At 38.5% G+C, this 23,447-nt stretch overlaps 1 protein-coding gene across 6 annotated transcripts in view; it reads left to right on the top strand.

The window, feature by feature from the left end:
• LOC148037406 (uncharacterized) overlaps window positions 1-20,875 on the top strand; it is a 31,345-nt gene extending 10,470 nt beyond the window's left edge. The window contains exons 4-11 of one of the 6 annotated variants that reach the window (XM_087676313.1): window positions 5,425-5,474; window positions 5,584-5,654; window positions 5,948-6,017; window positions 6,118-6,185; window positions 6,322-6,381; window positions 18,042-18,176; window positions 19,955-20,009; window positions 20,132-20,875. In XM_087676313.1, coding sequence (XP_087532439.1) covers window positions 5,425-5,474; window positions 5,584-5,654; window positions 5,948-6,017; window positions 6,118-6,185; window positions 6,322-6,381; window positions 18,042-18,176; window positions 19,955-20,009; window positions 20,132-20,310 — 688 coding nt within the window. In that variant the 3' untranslated portion in view covers window positions 20,311-20,875. Of the gene's footprint in view, window positions 1-5,424; window positions 5,475-5,583; window positions 5,655-5,947; window positions 6,018-6,117; window positions 6,186-6,321; window positions 6,382-18,041; window positions 18,177-19,954; window positions 20,013-20,131 lie in introns of all 6 variants that reach the window. The other 5 variants (XM_087676315.1, XM_087676312.1, XM_087676311.1 and 2 more) reach the window with 5 other exon arrangements.
• Window positions 20,876-23,447: the final 2,572 nt, after the last annotated feature.

Below are 23,447 nucleotides of genomic sequence, written 5' to 3'. Positions count from 1 at the left end.
ATAAAAAGATGAAAATGTAAGCTTTGTATCTAAATTTTCAAAAAGAGCTCGCCAAAAGAGACTATGGTCTGTGGATCTCTATCACCCACGATGAATTGTGGTAACCCATGATACTTATAGATTTGTTGAATAAATATTCTAACCATATGTTGAGACTCGATAGTCTTTTTGAATTAAATGAAATGAGCATGTTTGCTAAACTTGTTAATAATAGTCCATATGTCATCATTGTTGTTGGTTGATTTTGACAAGCCAAAAATAAAATCCATAGCAATGCTTTTCCAAGGTTGGCTTGGAATTGATAATGGTTGCAAAAGCCCGCAAGTTTTTGGTGATCAAACTTAATCTTTTGGTACACAAGACATTCTTTGATAAATTGCTCAATGTCTCGTCGAAGACTTTGACAAAAAGAAATACATTTTAAGTGCTTTGGTGTGGCTAAAATACCATGATGAGCCATGTAAGGAGTTGCATGACATTCTTTCATTACTTAAGGCATAAAATCTTTAGTGATATATAGCTTATTTTCCATAAAAAAAATCCATCTTTAATACATAAGAGTTTACTCTTTTACCAAGTTGTAAGCTCTCTCGGATGATTTTAAAATCTTTATCAGAAGCATATACGTCCCTCATACTAGTTAAGTTTGTATGATAAATCATGGACATTGCATAAAGCTAAGGTCTTGTTGATTGGGCATCAGCTATCTTGTTTTGCTTCCTAGAAATATGTAATTTTCAAAAGTTGAATTGAGCTAAATAATTGGCCCATCGAAAATGCGTCTTAGAAATCTTTGGTTGGTTAAGAAAATGTTTGAGATTGTTACGGTCTGTCTTGATGGAAAATTTTCGAATAAAAGATAGTGTCTCCAATCTTTTTAATATTGAATGATGGCCATTAACTTCTTTTCATAGGTAGTAGTATTCTTTTCTGCATTTTGCAACCTTTCACTTGTATAAGCAACTACATGCTCTTCCTGGTTTAAGACTACATCAATGCAGTCTCTTAAAGTATCACATTTCATAAGAAAGGTTTCGACGAATTAGGTATAATCAAAATAGGTTCTTTGCTGATATAGAACTTTAGAGCTTTAAAAGCTTTCTTCTCTGGTTTGGTCTATTGCAATGGTCCAACAACCACAAACCCTTTAATGAATCTCTTGTAATAAGAGTATAATTTCAAGAAACTTCAAACCAAACAAGTATTGACGTGCTTGGTTGTGACAAGTGGGCCTCTGCTTGGGAAATAAAATCGTTCACTCGAGGAGTCATGTGATGGATAGCTCCACTGTTCGTAAGCCAAATAAGTATTGATGTGCTTGTTTGTGATAAGTGGGCCTTTGCTGCAGGCACCTCATCAGGAGACAACTTGCAGATATGAACGAGACTTGCATCCAATGGCTCTAAGGAGATGATGTGGGCCTTTGCAGACCAATCAGACAAACCCTTTGGAGTTGAATAATTCGTCGACTGTGATGATTGACCAGTGGCAGAGTGGGTGTGGCCTCTCCATTGCCCTTGCTAAGGGTTGCCACCACCTTGCTTCCCTTGTTGGGGGTTGCGGGGGTCCGATTGTTGGATTTGGGTTGTGTGCCTCTTGCCTTAGATCGACACTCATTGTCATAATGGCTAGCCTTTTGACAATGTTGACAATATCTATTTTTTAAAGGTATATTTTGCCATCTTGGTTTAAGTATTGGTTGATTGGTTCCTTGGGATTTACAAGCCCTATTTTGATTTTGATTTTGATTTGAGTTTTGGGTACCCTTGCCTTGTTACCCTCTTTGAGAAGATGCAACAAGAGCCCTCTCTATCGAGGACATGTTATGAAATTTATCAAACAACCTTGCGTAATACAACATTTGACACTCAAACTCATAAAGTGTGGGCATCCAAGACTGTGAAATCACCTGCTGCACAAAATGGAAATATTTTCTTGTTGGCAGCTTGTTAAGGAACAGGGTAACTTGATCGTCAGAGGACTAAGGAGCCCCAATGGTGGCGAAATCAGTGAGGAGACCAATACTCAACCAACTTGACTTTCAAGTCATCCTTGTTTGTGATTTTGAAATTTTGGAGCTCATGATCCAAATTGATGTGACGGGTCCTATCTTGAGCTGTATAGCGGTTAGTCAAGTGTGCCCAACGCTGGGATGCTAGTTGAAATGCTGAAGCTGAGAGTGAAACTCAGGCAACAAGCCTTGCATAAGCTCGTGACAATAGTGGAGGCATTATGAGTCTTCCATGAGTTGATGACCTCGTATGGAACAAGGGTGGAATCAGGTTGGGATTCCAAACCCTACACTAAATCCCGTAGGTTTTGAGAGTCTAAAATATGCCTAATCAAATTTGACCAAGTGGTGTAGTTTGACCCGTTGAAACAAGTCTTGTCATTAAATGCATGCTTGGCAGATGAGAAACTAGAACCATGAGGCGTTTGGGAAGATGGATTGATGGAGAATAAGATGGTGGTGGTAGTGGATAAGGAGGGGGTAAAGGTGGATAGGTAGAAATAGGCCGTTGATGTCCAATGGGTGCAGATTGCTGCGAAGGTACCGAAACAAATATAGATCCATATGATACCATAAGTGTAGTTTGAGGCATTGGGACACGATAGCCTTGTCGAAATGTCGGTTGTGGCACTACAGAATGATCGGACGGTCTACTAGGTAATGCCATAGAGGCAAACTGCGGTACCAAACTATTCACACTCGAAGAATGCCATGGAGGGGAAAAACACGAAAGTGTGTGTGTGTGGAAGGATGAACTCCCATCAAAGGGACATGACTCGAATAAGAGAAAGGAGTCCTAAAGGTTGTGCCTAATGGAGGATCTCCTCGTGTGGTGTATTGTGGAAACATAGGTGCACTTAATGGAGGCTAAAAGGAATGCGTTGCGGAAGATAAGGGAGGGATGGGTGGGATCCCAAATGGATTTTAATAGATGTTGTTGTGGGAAACATCGTAGGTTCATTTTATCCATTAAATGCACTAGATGAAGATGCATCTACTCCATATTGACCATGAGAAATAAAATCATTTGAAGGAAAAGGAAGGGTAGGAATACTTACACTTTTTTCTTTTAGCTTCTTACCTAGTTTTGAGTTCATGGAGAAATACCTGTCTTCCTCATTACTCACAAACCAAAGCTTGTTTTGAAGAGTCTCTCCTTGATGAACATCTCCCGATCCAAGAAAATACAAAATCGGTTGGCATAGAATCTGAAATAGTAAGGTTTGTATCTGGCATTGGAGAAAAGAAGTATTGTGGAAGTGATGTGTAATCTAAGCGAGGTTCCACTTGCAAATGGCCAATCCATAGTGGAGATTCCGAAGGTCCCGCAAGATCATTAGTTTTGTGCACCGAATCTAAAGGAGAAAACTCAAGCTTACCTTTGACCTCCTGTTGAGCCCTATGCATAAGGATGAGATCATACACAACGGCAGAAAATTGATATGGTTTGTGGACTTCTTGATAGTCTGATGGTTCTCCGCCCATTCTAGATTAGGCAGTAGCAGTTGGGAGACCCACTCTTGATCTTTTTTGTGCATGTTTGGCTGTGGAGACTGGAGCGGTGTTGCAAATGTGTTTGAAGTCATTTGACCTTTTTGTTGTTCCTGCTTTGGTGAATGAGCATTCCGATCAAAGGCCAAGGTTTTCAGAGAGTACCTAGCTTTGATACCATGTGAAGAAATGGTCTAAACGCAAAAAGCATGAAACTAAGTGTACGACAAAGCACAGACTGATAAACTTAGAACACAGTTAGGATTAGGGTTAGAGTAACTCGGAGACATGAATGAATAATAAATATACAGTGCCCATGCAGCAAATACACTATGTAGTGAATACTGAATCTGGAACTCTCGTATCTCTGGGATCAAGGCAAAGGTTATGAACTGTAGAGTGTGTTGTACTCCGAACGGATCCCGAATCACATCAAAGGCAGCCTCCAAGTGTCAAACACCAACAAATGCAGCCATGGAAGGCTGGATTTGATGCAAACAGTAGTGCAGGAGAGAGAAAGACTAAAAACGCAGATACTTGAAGAGAGAAAAATTGGGCAACAACTGCTAGGTGCAAATGCAGCAGACAGAGGTGAGAGAATGTCAGGGTGATAGCTAGAAATTGCAAACGCAACATTTGGAGGAGAGAGAAGATCATGGTGACAATTGCTAGCTGATGATGACAACACCAAACTGTAGGCGACAGCTCTTGGGACCTTGCGATAGCTGCAAACACGCGAGGAAGGGTGGAATCAGGTGCCAGATGGTAGTAGGTGGCTGGTGGAAGCTTTGACCACAATGTCCTCCGCGAACGGGGTGTGGGCAGTAGAGTTATGGCTCATGAAACTTGCATAAACAAGATTGGGGGAGAGTGGTGGGCTGCATGCATATTTATAGAAAGTTTGGGGCACCCAAATTAGGGTTTTGCAGTGGACACAGTAGCTCTCTAGAATCATGTTTCTTTTTAAAATAAAAGGTTTTCTTCATTAGTGAGCATGTTTTGGGGGTGTTTAAGTCAGGCTAATGCATTTTTAGCTCAACACACTCACCTTGTAAGACGTAGTGCATTCAAGCATGAACTTCCAAATTAAGACATGACATATGTTGGATTGCGTTCCCAATTCATGCAGCTTTTTTTTTTCCTAGAGAAGAGATGATTCTTTTTAGTAAACCCCCTCAGGACCGATATGTTGGATTGCGTTCCCAATTCATGCAGCTTTTTTTTTTTCCTAGAGAAGAGATGATTCTTTTTAGTAAACCCCCTCAGGACCGAATATCCCGAGGCAAGGTACAATGTTAGCCTTGTAAGGGACTTCCAAAACAATAGCAAAATATGACACAAAAAAGAAGTCTATTACAAGGCCTGAATGAACAACCGATCTGGAGGTCTACAATCTGCTTGATATTGCACATTTCAAATTTGCAGCTTTGTGTCACATTTTCACTATCTTCTTGAAGTACCCCTGCTCTGCACATTCGGTGTCCTACTGGAGAAACTGATGCTACCTACAGGCATAAAATTTTACGCACGAACTATCTGTCTTTTTGGAAGAATTCTGGCAAGAGCTTGCTCAGTATCTTATACTGAGGGATTTTGGGAACTGTATCAAAAGGAGATGTGGCCATTCCATAATGTTGAGCATCTATGTTTCTATCTCTTTTTGTTAATTCTTAAGTTTCAGTAGCTTCTTCCATAAACTGCATCTTTGGAAAAGCTTGCAAGTGCTGAGAAGAATTCAAGCAAAAAGTTCTGTAGGTGTACTGACTCTTTTGGTTTAATACGTAATGTACTTTCAATTTAACTGGTTTCTCTTGCTTTCTATTGATTCTCTTTTACCTGTAAGTCCATGTAGCATGTTTGCATCATACTAGATTCTCTTTTATATTTTCCTTGTTGAAACATACTTTTCCTCTCATCTCCAGTGGTCTGAACATGCTGAAGGTGAATGAAAAATTTCCCGGATCAAAAGCTAGTATCCTTCTAGTGTATGGCTCTTGAATACAGGGGGCCTCATTAGCTTTATGCTGAATTCTGTTATGTTCTCTGTTTGCATTACACTCGTACTTCTTTGACATGTCAAGATGCTCGTTTCAAAAAGGAAGAATATTTTCGACGCATCACCCCAACCACATTGGTTCGGTTGCTTGATGAGGTAATGCATGAAACATGGCAGTAAAACCTCCGGTTAAACTGCTTCAGATGATATCTCCTTTAGTCCACAGTAGCAGTGAAAAAAGTTCTTCCTCAACTTCCAAAAATGGAGGGGTTTAGAGTCACAAAATTGCTCTTTCTTTTGAACAAAAAGATACTTCACATGGTATTGTCTTAACCTCAAAAAAGCCATAACACAGAATTTGGCACAAAGTGCAGAGGTGCTTTCTCCTTCCTTGACAGAATCTCATAGCAGTATTGGTAACTTCACATTGAATGCCACTTTGTGAGCAGGGTGAAGTGGATTGTCTTCTATTAGATGTCAGAGATTATGATGCTTATCACCGATGCCGGTTGAAAGATGGTACAAAAAACCTATTTGAAGTATATATTTAAGTTCCTTCTGCAGTTTAATAATGTACTTATAAAAAGTTAAAAGTCTCTTTTGCTTTCTACTTTGGCAGCTGTCTCATTTCCAGCACCATTACTGAGGAGATCAGTGAATATTTTCTCATTAGAGATACTGAATTTTGTAAGGGTCCTATCCAAGCTTGGTACTAATCACCAAAATGATATTTTATTGGTGCTCATAAAACTGCAGGCCACCAGTCTGCTGACTATTCACCAAGTTTGATGGTCTCTTTGTTGTCCATTTTTTGAAACTGCAGATAAATAAGGAGCCAAAAAAAATCATTGTCATTTATGACGAAAATGGGTTTTCTTTGCTGGTATACTTTAGCCTGCATCGTGCTAATATGAGATATTTGCATAGAAACATTATTAAAATTGCTTTTCAGATGTGAGATTTCTCTGTCTGTATATCACTCTCTCAGCTGTGTATAAGATGTGTGGTGTGTTGTGCTTGCATATACCTTAACTATCAATTGCACAGAAGACACAGGGGTTCCCAGTTGTAGATTCCAATTTCTGGCTCTTGTAGGCAGCTGGATACCAATCCTGCTGCAAAACTGCTCGAATTCTGCATCACAAATGATCATAAAGGAGGGACCATTGGAATCTAGCCAAATTTGTGGGTTTCAATTAGTGTTCTCTGCCATCACCTTTGATGATAAAATGCCTAGCCCCTGAGTTTGGGGACGCTTGAGTTAGCAACATCCTCTGTGAACAAAATTTCTCCATCTCAAGTGTTCCCCTGTTTTATAGGAGCACCAAAATTCTTTGTATTGTTTGGAAGAAGAGGCTTCTTCTGTGGAGCTTGAGAGTTACAGCCTTGCATTTGATTTTTGGAAAGCTAAGGACGAACTGAACATGTGATTGCAGCGACTTGTTATTTTAAATTCATTCAGACATCGGTAATGAGCCAGGCAGGAGACTATTGGGTCATTGGCAGCGTTCACAAGTATGTCTGCTAAGTTCAAATTGAGCTCTGTGCCTCCTGAACCTGCTGCTACCATCAGCCCCTTGCCTCCTCTCTGCTTGTTGCCGCCCTTTGCCTACTGCCCCTACCCACATGTGCTGCCTGTTGACCCTGTAGGGTTGTAGGCCACAAGCAGCAGCAGCACCACCGCTCTACTTGTGTCTGCCTGCTCTATGCTGCATCTGCCTGCTTACGGTTATGTACTATGTTTAGCCTTTAATTGGTGCTGGATAGAGGTAGCTGTGGCCCATTTTAGGGTTTTTTTCAATGGTCTTGTGTCTTGTAAAATGCTCACAAATAAACTGTGTGCTCTCTCTCTCTCTGTGTGTGTGTGTGTGTGTGTGTGTGTGTGTGTGGAGGTCTGTGCAAATGAGACAAAGGAGAAGCCAAACCCCCCCTCATCAGTTTATTCATGCTTGCTTAAATAGTCAAAATACAAGATCAGAAGAGGTGTTGTGAAGGATGATGTTAGGGGGTGTGAGATAATGAGATGTGAGAAGACGCAATGGCAGATGGTGCGTGGTCAGTTGACAGCAGTTAGAGGGGTCCATGTCAGGGACATTACACTTGTTAGAGAGAGAGAGAGAGAGAGAGAGAGAGAGAGAGAACACAAGACAATGAGCAAGAGTGGGCAGCAGTTTCACACTCAAAAGATTGCAAGTGCTTGAATGAAAGAATGAAAGTACAATAGGTCTTAAGTAAGTCTCAACTAGATTTAATTTAACTCTAGAACTAACTCTAGAAGTGGTGGCACAACTTATTAATGTAGTGTTCACACTACAAACCAACTAACTAAAACATTGGGCATTACCCATAGAATTGGCAAATTCTAACACCCCCTTGTAGTGCCAATGTGGTAGAAGTACAAGAAGATCAATCACCAAAGGATAGCAAGTTTAGAGACTTTTTAAAAGCCTCAAACTTCTCACGAGGAAGTGCTTTGGTGAAAATGTTTGCAACATTTTCTTGTGATCTCTCCATGCATAGCATCTCTCTTTGATATAATGATAATGTATCTCAACGTGTTTTGTGAGAGCATGAAACGTAGGATTCCGTGCCACTGCAATAGCACCTTGATTTCTAGAAAGAATGGGTGTAGGACCCTTTGAAGAAATCTGGAGATGAGCAAACAATCTACGCAGCCATATACATCCCACTGTTGCGGTGAAGGTTGCCTTGTGCTTAGTCTCACAAGACGAGGTAGTCACCGTAGGTTGTTTCTCGCTTAGCTATGAAATGCATGAACGGCCTAGAAAGAAACAATGTCTACTAGTAGATTGCCTAGTTTTTGCATCACTAGCCCAATCTGAATCATTGTAAGCCTGTAAGTGCAAGTCTCTCCCCTAGGAAATAATAATACATATGATTGAGTACCTTGCAAGTATTTGAAGATCTGCTTAATAGCTTACCAATGTATGGTCCATGGGTTGTGTATATATTTTCTTACTTGAGATATTGCATACTGAATGTTAGGATGTGTGTTGCAAAGGTAAATAAGGTAGCCAACTTGGCTGTAAATTGCAACATCATGCATCCCTTCACTATCATGCATAGACATCTTTAAGCTTGGCTCTATGGAAGTGCACATAGGTTAGCAATCTTGCATATTAAACCTATATAATAGCTTATCCACATAGTGTGACTATGACATGATGATGCCATGTTGATTTTGGGTGAACTGAATCCCCAAATAATAGTGTAGACAACCCATATCTGAGATAGCAAGTGCATGTTTTAATTCAGTCTTAAAATCTGCAAAATTTCCCTTTGTAGGTCCAATGAGCAGCATGTCATCTACTTAAAGAATGATAATCAGCAAGCCTCTCCCTTCATTCTTAATGTATAGAGTGGGAGTAGTTGGACTATTTTTGACACCCTTTGCTGGCTAAATAAGCATCAATTGTAGAGTACCATGCACAAGGAGTCTGTTTGAGACCATAAAGAGCTTTACATAGCTTGCGCACCATGTGCTCATGTAAATCCCCATTTAAGAATGCTATCTTAATGACCAATTGATGTTCTTTCTAGCCACAATTTGCAGGCATAGTAATCACACATCTCACTATACTCATGTTGAGAAACCCACTTCTTCAGTTTAAACACTTCATTTAGGGTTTTGCACTAATAGCCCCAAAATAACTAGTGTTTATATTTTGGCCACTTTTTCAGTGGTCGCTCACATGCTTATAAATAGGCAGTCACTTCATTTATTCTTCACCATTCTCTTCAATAATTCTTCACCACCTTCTTTGGTCACCACTACCACTTCCCTTCTCGTACCAGCCCCTTCCATTGCCCTCACACTCCTTCAGGAGGACATTGCGGTTTGTGGCTTGTGGTTGCCTTCACCCTTCCTCTTCTGCTTTAGGTGCTCTGTTCCAGTATTAGGCCTTGCGTTTGGAGCATCTTTCACCTAATGTCACCATTCTTTGCTTCGTGTCAGCACCCTTTTTCTTTAGGCTCCACCTTCACTTGCGTTTTTCAGTTTGGAGGTCTTCTCCTTGCCTGCTGTCAACATCTCCAGCTTGGCAACAGCACCCTAGCCTTTGGCAATAGTCTACACAACCTAGCATCCGTTATTTCATCATTCCTCTATCATAGGGGCTGTTGGGACCTACGTTTTTGCAACATGGCTCCTCCTCCATCACTTGGCGTCACTTGTCTATGACAAGGGCTGTTGGGACTTGTGTTTTTGCAGCTTGGCTCCTCTTCCATCACTTGACATCACTCGTCTGCAGCATAGAGGTTGCTGGCACATGTGTTTTTGCAGCCCGGCTCATCTTCCATCATCTAGCGTCATCATTATCCACTTGGCGTCAGCATCTGGGCTGCTCTCCCTGTGTTTGATAGCTCGGACACTTTGGGATTTGCGTTTTGCTGCCCAGGTCAGTCCTCAGCACCAGAGGAGTACAATTTGCTCTCTTAATAGCTGGTGATCATCTTTTACATCTCCAACAGGATCAGAGGACTGTGGTTCGTTCTCTCAACAATTGTCCTTTACCTTCCAGTGATTACTTTGATAGCCCACTACCTGAAGGATTGCGTTTCACTCCCTTCATTGTGCAGATTTCCACAGGTGGTATCTCCTGATTCATATAGAACAATGCAATTATCTTCTGAGCTTCAGCTCTATTGTATTAGCTTTTTTTCTCATAGCATGATTCGGTGTATCATCATCGTGCTCTTCTTGTGTTTTTGGGTTTCTCTTCTCTCTTTGTGTTTGCTGTACACACTATATGTTACTCTCTGCAAATTATTTCGTTTCTCTACATTGTGACTTAGTTTGCCATGGTATTAGAGTATACCTGTTATTTCGACGACTCATATGGGATGTAGGAGCAAAAATTTCCTTATAATCTATGCTCTTCTTCTATGCATAGCCTTTTGCTACCAATCGTGCTTTGTACTAGTCAATTGTACCATTAGCCTTGTGTTGAGTTTAAAAACCCATTTTGTGCCAATGGCCTTCTTGCCAGATGGTAAATCCACAAGATCCCATGTAGGGTTAGTGGCAATGGAGTCCAACTCATCATGCATGGTCTTCATCCAATTTACATCTTGTTGAGCTTCGTCCAAGGAAGTAGGCTCATCATCATCCAATAGTGAGCTCATAAAAACATGCTCATCACAATCATCTACTTCTGTTATATCAACCAAATGTGCGTCACTTGCATCATGTGTTGCATGCCTAATAGCCCATCTAGTATGTTGAGGTTATGGGGCATCCATTTTACTCTCCTGGAGAGTTTGTGACAACCATCTCGGGACTATTTTTGTTGTATTTACAGCAGCCCTTGTATGCTGAATTGTTGCCTCCACTGCATGTGGCAAAACCTCATCAATACCTTGCTGTTTGGGAGCATGTGGAGTAGCAACAGCTTGCTGGTCTGTCTTGCCATTTGCAGCAGGCATAGACTCCAAAGAAAGTGGTTAAAGGCCTTCAAAAACATCACCAATGTCATGTGTGACTGGCATTTGAAAGTGGTCATGTGAAAGTGCTGCATTTTCAGCAAATATGACATCCCTACTAACAAACACCTTTGTGCACGGGTCGTACATTCGATAGCCTTTGCTTTCCGGACTGTAGCCAATAAAAATGCATTTTAGAGTTGTATCATCAAGCTTCCCACAAAGCTCTTTCAGAACATGCACGCAGGCTATGTAATCAAATGCCCAAAAGTAGTCAACTTTGGGGTTTTTTGCCATGTCAAGCTTCGAATGGTGTGATCATCTTCAAAGCCTTTGTAGGTGCACAATTCAATACATGATTGGCACACTGAAGCCCTTCTAACCAAAATTTATGAGGCAGCTCCTTGCTTTTCAACATACTACGAGTCATTTTCATGAGAGTGCGATTTTTCCTTTCAGCAACTCCATTTTGCTAAGGAGTCATTCTAACAGTGGCTTGATGCATAATGCCGCGATCCAACAAATATGTCTCAAATGCACGAGACATGTACTCCCCCCCTTTATCTGTGTGAAGTGTTTGCACTTTTAAACTAGTTTCAACCTCAAGCTTTGCCACAAGGTGTTTAAAATGCATGAATACATTAGATTTAGGCTTCAGCCCATACATCCATGTAAACCTTGAGTAGTCATCAATAAATGTAACAAAGTAAAGATGACCCCTAAGTGCACGTGTCCTCATAGGACCACAAACATCAGAGTGAATATGATGCATTTTTATGACAGCATGCACTGCACCATTCTTTTTGAAGGCAAACTTGTGTATTTTGCTCAAAATATATTCCTTGCATGCATGAGGAGGTGGAGTCTCCACTGGAAGCAATGCATCTGCTGTATGACACCTTTGGAGGGTCATCAAACTTCCAAAGCTTATATGTCCATAATGGGCATGCCGAAGCCTTGCATTCTGCACAGTGAGCGTAAGACTAGTGATTGCCAGAGAGCATCATGAGATTGTTTGCCATAAGTGTCTAACAAGAATGAACCCTTGTACAGGGTATCGGACAGCTTGAGTGCATAGTGTCCCTCTCTATCTTTAACAATACATTTGTCATCCTTAAAGATGACTTGAAAGCCATGCATATTGAAGGAAAAAATAGATAACAAGTTATTTGTAGTGTCAGTCACAAATAATACATTGAGAAGCATTAAGTTTGAACCATCTGCAGCAGTAATAGTGATTGTCTCAATGCCATACACATTATAATTGTTGCTATTAGCACATACGACATACTTCCCATAGGGGTTGAATGCAAAGAAGTAAACAAGCACTTCTTGGAAATGATGTGCGTTAAAGCACCATTGTCAAAATACCATGTTTGCTACGTTTTAGCAGTACCAAATGTTGAATCAGCCATAGAAGAATCATAACTACATGTAAGAAATGCATAATCCTCCTCTACCAAGTTGATTAAAGCATCACCAGTTGCTAATTTGTTGGCTGATGCCTCTTGGACAGCCAAACCGGAGTCTTTCTTCTTCTCCTTGGCCAATCTCTTTTAGTACGCATCAATATGGTGACCAAGCTTCTTGCAATAATGGCATTTTTCCTTCTTTTTAGACTTATTTGAGTCTTGGACAGCCTTCTTTGATGAATGTCCAACATTACCCTTTTGCTGATTTTGTGCATTTTGCCTAGCTTTACCTTTGCCTTTAAACTTCGAAAGCATAACCACATCACCTGATTGCAATGCAACATTCTTTCGAGTTTGCTCCTCTTGCCACAAGAGGCCTTTCAACTCCACAAAAGTAAGGGGCTGTTGCCCCCCCCCTTAATGACAACATCAAAGAGGTGTGAAAACCTAGATATGACTTTGGAAGAGAGTTTAGTGTGATGTTCACCAATTCAGCATTTTGAATAATCTCATCAACATTAAGTAGCTCCAAACTGTAGGCAACAACATCTAGGCTGTTGGTGGCAACATTTATTGTAGGCGACAATAGGAAGTGGGTTCCCAACAGTAGATGACATAATCTACAAGCTGTTTAGAAAAGGCAACAAGAGTAAATGAACGACTTTCTTCAGTCTTTGCTGATAGAAATCCTCCACGCTATTTCTTGATCAAGAAAATCACCTTTGACTCTAGTAAGCTTGTTCATAAACGTTGAGTCTATTAATTATTTTCTAGATTCACATGATAACAACACTATGCATGGTCAATGTAGAAGGCCGGTTTCTTCTCGTTAGACCAGATAGTCTTTATCTTATCAATCTCCCCAACACAAATTACTTGAAATAGGTCCCTTACTCCACAAATTCTGTTAGTAAAGTATCTTCATGAGTCAATATTGTTGTTTAGAGCGTTGATGACCATAGAAGAAGGAGAAAGATATCATGTCCCATTATTACCACCCCATAATGAATGCTGAAAGTCTGAAATTTCTCTCTCCTTAGCATTCTTTGTCGTCTCCCAGCCTTTCTATAGCCTTCCTCTGAAGATTATAGCATTGAAATCACTAGAGGCTGAGAAATTTCATATTTCTCTATTGTAAATCTTAATCTGCAGTAGAAACTAGGGTTTAGTAGTAACCTCGGAAAGTGTGTCAGAAATTGGAAGCTCCAAGACTTGGATTCAATAGGGTTGAAGCTATTTTCAATCAAATTCAAGTGCAGAGACCAGCAAATCAATGAATTTGGGCATTTTTCATCGCCATCAAAGTGGGTGAAGGCCAATTGACTGCCCGAATCAAGGGGCAAATCAGATTGAAGGCTTGCTGGTCATTTTGGATAGCAAGGGGAGTTGGAATACCGAAAGGGATTGGGAAAATCCCATTGTACACCAACTTCCTCTTCAATCAAGTTAAAGAAATATTGAAAGGGGCGCCAATTTTGGGGCCAACAGGATGTCCATTGTCCAAGATTGTGAGTTAATTTGCATTTGTGAGTTTTGTAATAAATATTGTTGCTGTAACTAAGTTGTAATCAAGAAATTACTACCCTTATACGAAAAGAAGGCTGGTTTCATGGTTTCATTTTCGAGATACCATCAAATCCTTTGAATTGGTGGGCCCGTGGCACTTGATTACAGCTTGGGACTATTGCATTAGTGCTGAAATTGTTCTTAGTAGTGAATTACAACAAGTGTGTCTTCACATGGTGATATGGAATCAAGTAAAGAGGATGCATCACTCCTTGGTCAATCATGTGGTGAGGGGGGAAATGCAATGACTGATGTTGGTAATGGTTCCCAGTATGGACAAGAAGTTGAAATTGTGGGAAATGATCCAAATGTTGGCACTTCAATGCATAAAGAGGTTGATGACCAGCAAGGGGCTGAAGAATTCAATGATAGGTTCAAGGATCGAATGCGTACAACAGCAAATCTTTTTACTAAATTGGCAAAGGATCCCCAGTTTTCTCGATTTGTGAATGCCCCAAGGAAGGACAGCAAAGGCAAAGATAAGAAGACACCTTCTATAACTTCGGGATAGCCATAAGAATTGAAGGAAATGCCTAAGCCTTCTTTGGAAGAGCCCAAAATGCTTGATGAGCACAAACAATTGGTACACGTGGGGCAGCAAGTGCAAATGCATGGCCAACTTGGTAGTGCTAATCCATAGAAACATGGACAGCAAGGTAATTATGCATATGCAAGCATGTGACGACAAGTATTTTTTGGTGGTGGTACCATTTTTCATGGTATGGGTGGACAAGCATCCCATACGGGAATGCATGGCTCAAATCCTTATGGTATGCAGCAGCCAATGCATGGCACACAACACCCAATGTATTTGGGTAATGCAAGTGGAATGCCTAATCCCATGTATGGCAGCATAGGCATGATGCATGGGGCACAAAGCAGGCCATATGGATATGTATTTGCATCCCTAGGGACTGTCGAAGCACAAGGATTTGGTGCTGTTCATGTAGGAGAATCTCATAGTGGTGATTATCATGTAAATACAGCAAATGCACCCTATTTGCAGCAACCTAGTTATGATAACTTGACTCACATAGGTTCGTCGAAGGACTATGATGAAGGTGGCAAAAGTGTGAAGTTTGAGCCTTTCAGTGGTGCACAAGATAGGTTGAAAGCACATGTTTTTATTTAGGAGCTAGATGCAGCCTATTCTAGAGGCAACTTCATAGAGGCATCTAAGATACGAAAGGCAACCACATTTTTGAAGGGAAATGCATTGCACTGGTGGTCTACACTTCTTATTCAAGGGAAGTCACCTACCACTTGGGTCCAATTCAAGCGAATGTTTGCTTCAAATTGGTTGACAAGTACCTTTGAAGTAGACATTGTGATAGCTTGGAATAAGTTGAATTCCAAAGATTGCAGTAACTTGGATTAGTATAATAAGAAGTTTTGGGATGCATTGCTGCTAGTTACTTCTTATTGCACAATATCCCTCCATGAGCAAGTGGAGAAGTATATTTGTGGTTTGCCAAAGGGTATTTGGGATTTTTGCATTAAGTCCACTATTTCTAGCATGTCTTAGCTTATAGAAATTGCTACTACAGTCGACACATTGCTGTGTGGAAAGGATGCAGGATTCCAAGATAGCAATGCCAAGTCACATGTCACTAAGGCCAAGGCTGAGAAAAATGGTAAATCTGAATATAAAGCTGAAAATCAAGGCATATCTAAAAATAGGACTGGAAAGCGGAACAGATTGCAGAGAAAGAGTGGAAAAAATGATGCATGACGTAAGGAGCTGATGGTTGCAAATAAATGCTTTAGTGTAAATAGAAAGGGCACATGATATGCAATTGTCCTAATGAATAGGAAGCTGAAAAGGATGATAATAAGGGAAAGAAAGACAAAACCACTGCTGGTTCAGTGTGTGATGTAGTGGCAGATCAACCCAATGATGATAGCACTGAACTTTGCAGGACATGGGGCAAAATTAGAGATCAGCACACATTGGTTTTTCTTGATCCCAAGGCACAATCAAATTTCATCTCTCTTGATATGGCAGCCCGTTTAGGTACCAGAGAGGATGAGATGGGGCCCATGGGTGAGATGGGTATGGCGTGCAAGGGATACACACAGCCTGTCACTCCTATCATTGGAAAGCTTCATTTGCACATTCAGAGTTATGTGGACAGTGAAGAGTTCTTGATTGTTCCATTGAAAGGATGTGATGTTTTGCTTGGTATGCCTTGGTGCCATCGTGTGAATGCATTGATTGATGCTCATGATAAGATTGTGACCCTCTTCCATAGAGGCAAAGTTTATACTTTGGATGTAAAATTGAAAGGGGAATCTATCCTTGTTGTATATGCTTTTTACTATTTCCAAAGTAATGAGAAATCATCTTTCAGCTTACTTGGTTTTCACCAAGGATAAGAGTGGTAATGGAAATGTTGGGAATGTGACTAGTTTGGATAATTATCGCATGCCATTTTTGCAAATATATGCTGATTGCTTTTCTCAGTCACTTCCAGGACACTTGCCACTTGAAAGGCCCAAGGATCATAGCATAGATTTGATCCTCGGTAGTAGCCCACCTAATAAGCCACCTTATAGAGTTAGTGCAGCCCAATAGGAGATTATGAGTCAGGTCAATGAGCTATTAGAGAAAGGGCTAATTCAGCCCCGTTCATCTCTGTTTTGTTCTCCAATGCTTTTAGTACAGAAGAAGGATGGTTTATGGTGTATGTGCATTGACTATCGTGCTTTGAACAAAATCACGATAAAAAATAGATTTTCAATTCCTAGGATCGATGATATCTTGGATAGATTGTAGGGGATAGCCATCTTCAGTCATATAGATTTAAAAAGTGTTTGCTATCCAATTCGGGTTAGGCTTGAAGATGTACCCAAGATAGCCTTCCGAACATCTTTTGGTTTGTATGAGTTTCTTGTTATGTCATTTGGGCTTACGAATGTGAGGTTGAGCATCGCAAGCATTTGGCAATAGTATTCCATGAGATGTGCAGGCATCAGTTGTTGATTAATGACAAGAAAAGTGAATTCTTTTTGCATGAGATTCACTTTTTGAGCCACATTGTATCGGCTGATGGCATTCGTATGGATCTTACTAAGGTTGAGGCAATTCGTTCATGGCCACATCTTCGAAATGTTCATGAGATCTGCAGCGTTATGGGTCTATGTTCCTACTACAGGAAGTATGTACGGAACTTTGCTGAAATTGCTTCTCCATTGCATGCTTTGTAGAAGAAGAACATGCTATTCAGATGGAGAGTAGTGGAAATTTTAGTATTTGATGTATTAAAAGAAAAGATGACTTCGGATTATATGCTTGTGTTGCTTGATCTGAGGAAGTCATTTGTTATGCAATGTGATGTGTGTGGAAATAGCATTGGGGCTGTTTTAATGCAAGATGGCCGTGTGGTTGCTTATGAGAGTCATGTTTTCCATGGTACAAAGAGAAATTTGTAGGTCTATGAGAAAGAACTCTTGGGCGTAATATTTATAGGCATAAGCTGTTTAGGGTGGCGCATCACTGTGTGGGTATCCACTAAAAAAGTGTCCGAAATGTGGACACCAGTCCTTTTTGGGGCTGTTATTGTGAAACCCTAAATGAAGTGTGTAAATTGAAGAAGTGGTTTTTCAACACATAGTTGATCTCTGATGTATGCCTCTAGCTCTTCCTTGTCAAACACGTACACAATGACTGGCTGAAGATTAGTCGAATTTCCATTGCCTTCTGTTTGCGCCATGGTAGCTGGTTGTTCTTAGGCAGAATTGGTATCCCCTTCTTTATAATCGAACATCGTTTGTTCACGTGAAGCTTGCACCTTAAACGGTATCAACTGCCATGCTGCTTTTAACAACCTTTTGTCACAGGAGTTATATGCTTGTGATTGATCTGTATAATAAGGGCTTTGATGAGAGTTAGCTTTTGTAAGGTCCTGTCTCTTATGTCTATGTGGTATTGTCACCAAAGGATGAATGTGGAATATATGAGCTACCGTCCGACTCTTATTTTCATCTTTTGTTAGTAAGTAGGTGTAGCTTCGTATTAAGCAGGGTTACAGTTTGAAAAACAGTGGTTTTCAGCATACAAAGAAGACTCCTGCTTCCTAGACCTCCCACCCTCGTATTCAAGTTTGGAGTCTGGCTATTGCAGGGGCAGACAGACCAGCATCCAGGATGCAGCAGTTATCCAAACAGCACTCCTCATATTCCATGCTTCCATGTTGAGTCAAGCCTCACAATGCAAATGCTTTCAGTTGCTTATTTAGGAGGCTGCGAGCTTCAACAGGTGGCTTCTAAGTACCATTTGCAAAAGGCCTCTTGGTTTTCCACGAGGTCTCAGTTAAGGCTCTGGACTTGAATTGAGTAAGCCTCCTGTGCTAAACTTTAGTAGGTTCAGCATGTCCCTGAGAAGCTGGCAGGCATGTTTTTCCAGATGATTCCAGTCCCATTCTCATAGAGGCTGACAAAAAATTTGCGAGGCAATTGAACTATGTTGGCATTGTGATTGCCATTTGCAGTAAAGTTTATATGTATTTACGACAATTTTGCATTGGTCTGTGATACTTGCCATCATTTGGATACCATTTCTGCTTGGGGTTTTAGGCTGATGCATAAAGATAAGATTCTGGCTTGCCCCCCTAGATTTTGTGGCTATCTTGTTGGCATAGTGTTTGTTAACATTTTGTTGATGATACATGTGATTTTCATGTATGGCTAAGAAGAAAGCAAAGGACAGTTTTATTATGAGCGTGCAAAGAGGGTTTGATGATTACGATGCGATGCAGGTTTATTTACACAAGAAAGAATCGCATTCTATGCTATGCTGGACAAGCAAAAGGAAGTGATGCTTGACATTGGAGTTAAAAGAAGAAAGGAAGATATAAGTGAATTGAATTTGATCTTTTGGAGTCAATATAGCTAGTGAAAGAAGTGGACAACAAGGACTTCAAGTTAGTAAGAAAAGAAGAAGACATACAAGTCCAAAAATAGGACTTGAAAAAACAATGTCTGCAGGGCAGAGAAACATTTATCAGTGCTGGACAAGCAAAAGGAAGTGATGCTTGACATTGGAGTTAAAAGAAGAAAGGAAGATATAAGTGAATTGAATTTGATCTTTTGGAGTCAATATAGCTAGTGAAAGAAGTGGACAACAAGGACTTCAAGTTAGCAAGAAAAGAAGACATATAAGTCCAAAAATAGGACTTGAAAAAACAATGTCTGCAGGGCAGAGAAACATTTATCAGTGCAATCCATACAAAGTGTAACTTCAGACTTGTGGGCAAAAGAAAATAATAGGACACATCTCATTGGCATTGTGATTTCCATTGCAGCTAAATTGGTAGCTATTTTGAGACCATTTTCAGTTGGTCCTGAGCACTGAAATTACATGTGCTCTGCACAAAAACGGGTGAGCCCAAATCCAAGGGGATTTGAACCCTTAAGTACCCATGAATGGCTTATACTCGATGTCTACAAGGCTTGCTGTAACATAATTCTTAATATGGTGTATGAGGATGATATAATGTATGCGCAAGATAGATGTCATTGTATGCTGAGTAGGACAGCTGGTACAAGTGGTTGGACAGAAGATGTATATCGATGCACGGCGTAGGGTAAGAATTTTGGGTAATCAGGTAGTCGATGGCATTGATGGGTGGGTAGAAGCCTCATTTCTTCTTTTGAAACTGCCCATGGAATCTCTAAGACCACAGTTCTCTCAGAAGAATCTGATGATTTTTGTTCTTGGAGTTTCTTATTGTGGTTGTGTACGTGCATACAAATCTTGGCATCTTGAGACCACTGATTCCTGAATCTAGGTAAATCGGTACAAGATGTATTCATGGCTATGCAAAGCAAAATGGTTTGTGTCTTTGAATGATTATATTGATCATTGCAATCTCTGGAAGTTGAGTGAGTGGTGTGTAGTTGAGTTTCATTGATAGATCTATAATCAGCTTAGTTGTGTGCTTTTACAGACTATTCAAAGCAGATGCTTGATTTGTCTCATGGTGTTGGTTTTCCATGTTCTTGGTTGGTGTAGGCTAACTATTTTATCTGGTGCAGAGCACTGGGAATCTATTTGCTGAGAAAGGTGTCAACAACATTTTTGTGCTTAATGGTGGTAGATACATGAAACTCTTTCAATGACCCACTGAGATTAAATCTGACTACAGACTTCAATTCTTGTTGGATGTTGTGGTCTGCATTTATTTAGACTGGCTTTTATTCTGGACATAACAGGTTTGAAAGACATGGCGTTGCTACACCCTGAATTTGTGGAGGGACAATATCCCATTCCTACTCCATGTTATCCTGGTACCCGAACACCATCTTTGAAAAGTGAACCTTTCTCTGTCGCAAGTTTTTCGACCAAGAGCCAGTGGTGCACAGCGTCTTCTAGATTCACTAGGAAACCGTAGTTCCCATGCTCTTTTGATTTGCATGAGACTGCACATACAGAAATTTCTTAACTCAGTGCAATCTACTCAACTAGGTCTCTCATACTCATAGATTTGCTGTATTACAAATGGGCTTGTAAGATATGCTGTGTGCCCAATGTAAAATGGTACATAGGATATATTTGATAAAAACCAATGCTACATAGGATATACAGTCTCCAATGCAAATGTTCATGCATGGCCATGTTAATAGGTTATCAAAGTATTGGTACAGTCTCACTACAACTACCAAATTTCTTGTTGTGCAAGTGAGTCTATTGATTTGTAAATTATATATAAACAAAGGTATCACCAGGAATTAGCAGACTTTGAAGAATGTATAGCGTTAGATACAAATATTTTCTAAATTAAGATGAGTGGCTAATTATATTACTCCAAGGAAACAAGGAATGTATGAAGGCTCAGCAACATGGCTAAACAGAAAAGGTGATGGTTCACAGAAGCACATCAACTCAACACCCGTTTCTCACAAAACACAAAAATGTGATATATTGGCTGTTTGTAGTCATTGATAAAACTATGCTGGGACATATTAGAAGTGTAAAAACTTTATGCAGCTTGGATAATGTTTAAAAACATGTTTTTAATAAATACAAAGGTACAGAAGATTCTACTCAAGCAAGAGTTGAATACTTTAAATTAAAAAATATTTATAAATAAGTATGCTTTAAAAGTGAAAAGTATTGGAGATGTTTTAGTAGTTATTGATATAATGTTTGATGATGAAAAAGTATTGGAGATGTTTTAGTAGTTATTGATACAATGTTTGATAATGATAATTTGATTTCATCTACTTTGAGTGGTTTAAAAAATATGAGAAGGTTTAGAATCATTTATCACTTATATGTATATATATATATATATATATATATATATATATATATATATATATATATATATATATATATATATATATATATATATATATATATATATATATATATATGCATGTATGTATGTATGTATGTATGTATGTATTATTTTTAAATTTTAAAAAGTTAATCTCTTTTATGATTACTAAAGAGATCAATATGTAAGGTGAATCATTTGAAAGAAGTGGTGAATATATCTAAGCATTTTACTCAAGTTTAGGAAGAGGATGTGATAGATTTTTTTCAAGAGACTATGATATGGGATGTATTAGTGATAATTAGTAAAATAGATTAAATGAACAGTTTAGTAAAATACAAGTTTTAAGAGGTCATAAAAACTTAGAGACAAGGGAAGCTTTAGAGAAAGAGGTGGATGGTAAAACAAAGATTTTAGCAATTATGATATTGTTTATTATTATTGTGACAATGTCATATTGCAGTCCAATATTATAAATAAAATTATGTATCATTTTTATAGTAAAATAAAGATAAAGATAAGTATTTGTTATACATCATATGATGAATATTATTACAAAAAAGGAACACATTATAATATATGATATATTAATTCAAGTATATCTAAATATATAATCGATCATGTTGAATAATTTGAAGAGATGTAAAATTTACAAAGTTTAGACTATGCGTAGATAGGTGATGATTTATGCTATTCAATTTTACACATTGAAAAAGTTTTATTATCCTTGTATGATGATGATCGAATAAAGAGTATCAAATGTATTGTATATATTATCAATCACAAAGAATTTAATGATTGTTAGCTAAACGGTAGAGCAAGAGATGCAAGTTCGATTTAATACAAAATATTATTTTATAAAAGACTTTAATAAATAAGTACAAGTCGATTGCAAAAGAAAGTAGAGTTAGTCGTATGTTCACCTTGAATACTAAAATTATTGATATATATGTTCAGATAGAAAGAAATAATACATTTAACAAGTTCAGTGACTTTTTGAGATATTGTTAAATTAAAAAATAATTTACTTGTAGATATATTTCACAACAAAATGGGATTGCAGAAAGAAAAAAGTAAACATTGTAGAAGTTATACGAGCATTGATAATTAAAAAAAATTTATCAAAATATTTTTTTGATTGAAGTTATTTATAGTATTTTTAATATTATAAATAAAAATTTTACATTTTTAATTCATAAAATGATCCTTGAATAATATAAGAAAAAAATTCAATGTGTCACACTTAAAAGTATTTGATTGTATTGTATCTGTTCATGTGTCAGATGAGCTACAAAAGAAGCTTGATTCAAAGGTTAAAAAATATGTTTTTATTGGATATTATTTAAAGTAAGAGAGAGATCGTTGTTATAGCCTTATCGCATGTGAGTTCAGAGTGCGCATTGATATTATTTTTAATGAGGAGTTGATATGCATCTAGTGGTGATGTACTGGATAATGATTATGATTATGATAGTTATATATTGAAAAAAAAGTAAGAATCACAGAGTCTTACTGAATCAAAAACATCATCTAGTACTACATCTATAGTTAGTCATTTGATTTGGAAAACGAAACAATCTTATATCTTCAAGTACATCTACCAGTATTGTAAGTAAAGACAAAGAGAATTAAAAAATATCAGATAATAGTGATGTATCTACTAGTCATTTGAAATTTAATGAAGATTCAAATGATTCAAAGAGTTTAGATTATGAGCTTAGTATTTTTTCACTCAAAACACCAAGTGTATAAAAAGCACATGGTAATGTAAAAGCTTCACTAAGTAATCGAGTGATATGCAAGTCTAGCAAGGTCAAATACCTTGTTAAAAGATTAAATTTTGAAGGTTATACAACTCACCATAATATTTATATAATAAAGGTGATTAAGGATATTAAATCCACTTGTTTTGAGGATACTATTGATTATGTTCATTAAGATACAACAATGGATGAGATGATTGCATTGAAAGCCAATAAGACTTAGAATCTAGTACCATTGTCTAAGAGCAAAAAAGCTAATGGTCATAAGTGAATCTATAAAATTAAGTATAATGCAAATAGTTATGCTAGTGGGTATAAGACTAGGCTCGTTGTAAAAGGCTATGATCAAACATATGATATAGATTATGAAGAGACATTTAGTTCAATTGCTAGATATAAATTATGAAAAAATATATGATATAGTGAATTGTAAGAAGAGACGTAGATGGAGCAACCAATATATTATAAGAATTTAGAGCATCCCAT

Source organism: Lygodium microphyllum, chromosome 4 (genome assembly GCF_053477565.2).
Source record: "Lygodium microphyllum isolate KBCC chromosome 4, Lygodium_microphyllum_v1.1.10, whole genome shotgun sequence".
NCBI lineage: Eukaryota > Viridiplantae > Streptophyta > Polypodiopsida > Schizaeales > Lygodiaceae > Lygodium > Lygodium microphyllum.
This window is presented reverse-complemented; position numbering and strand designations above follow the sequence as displayed.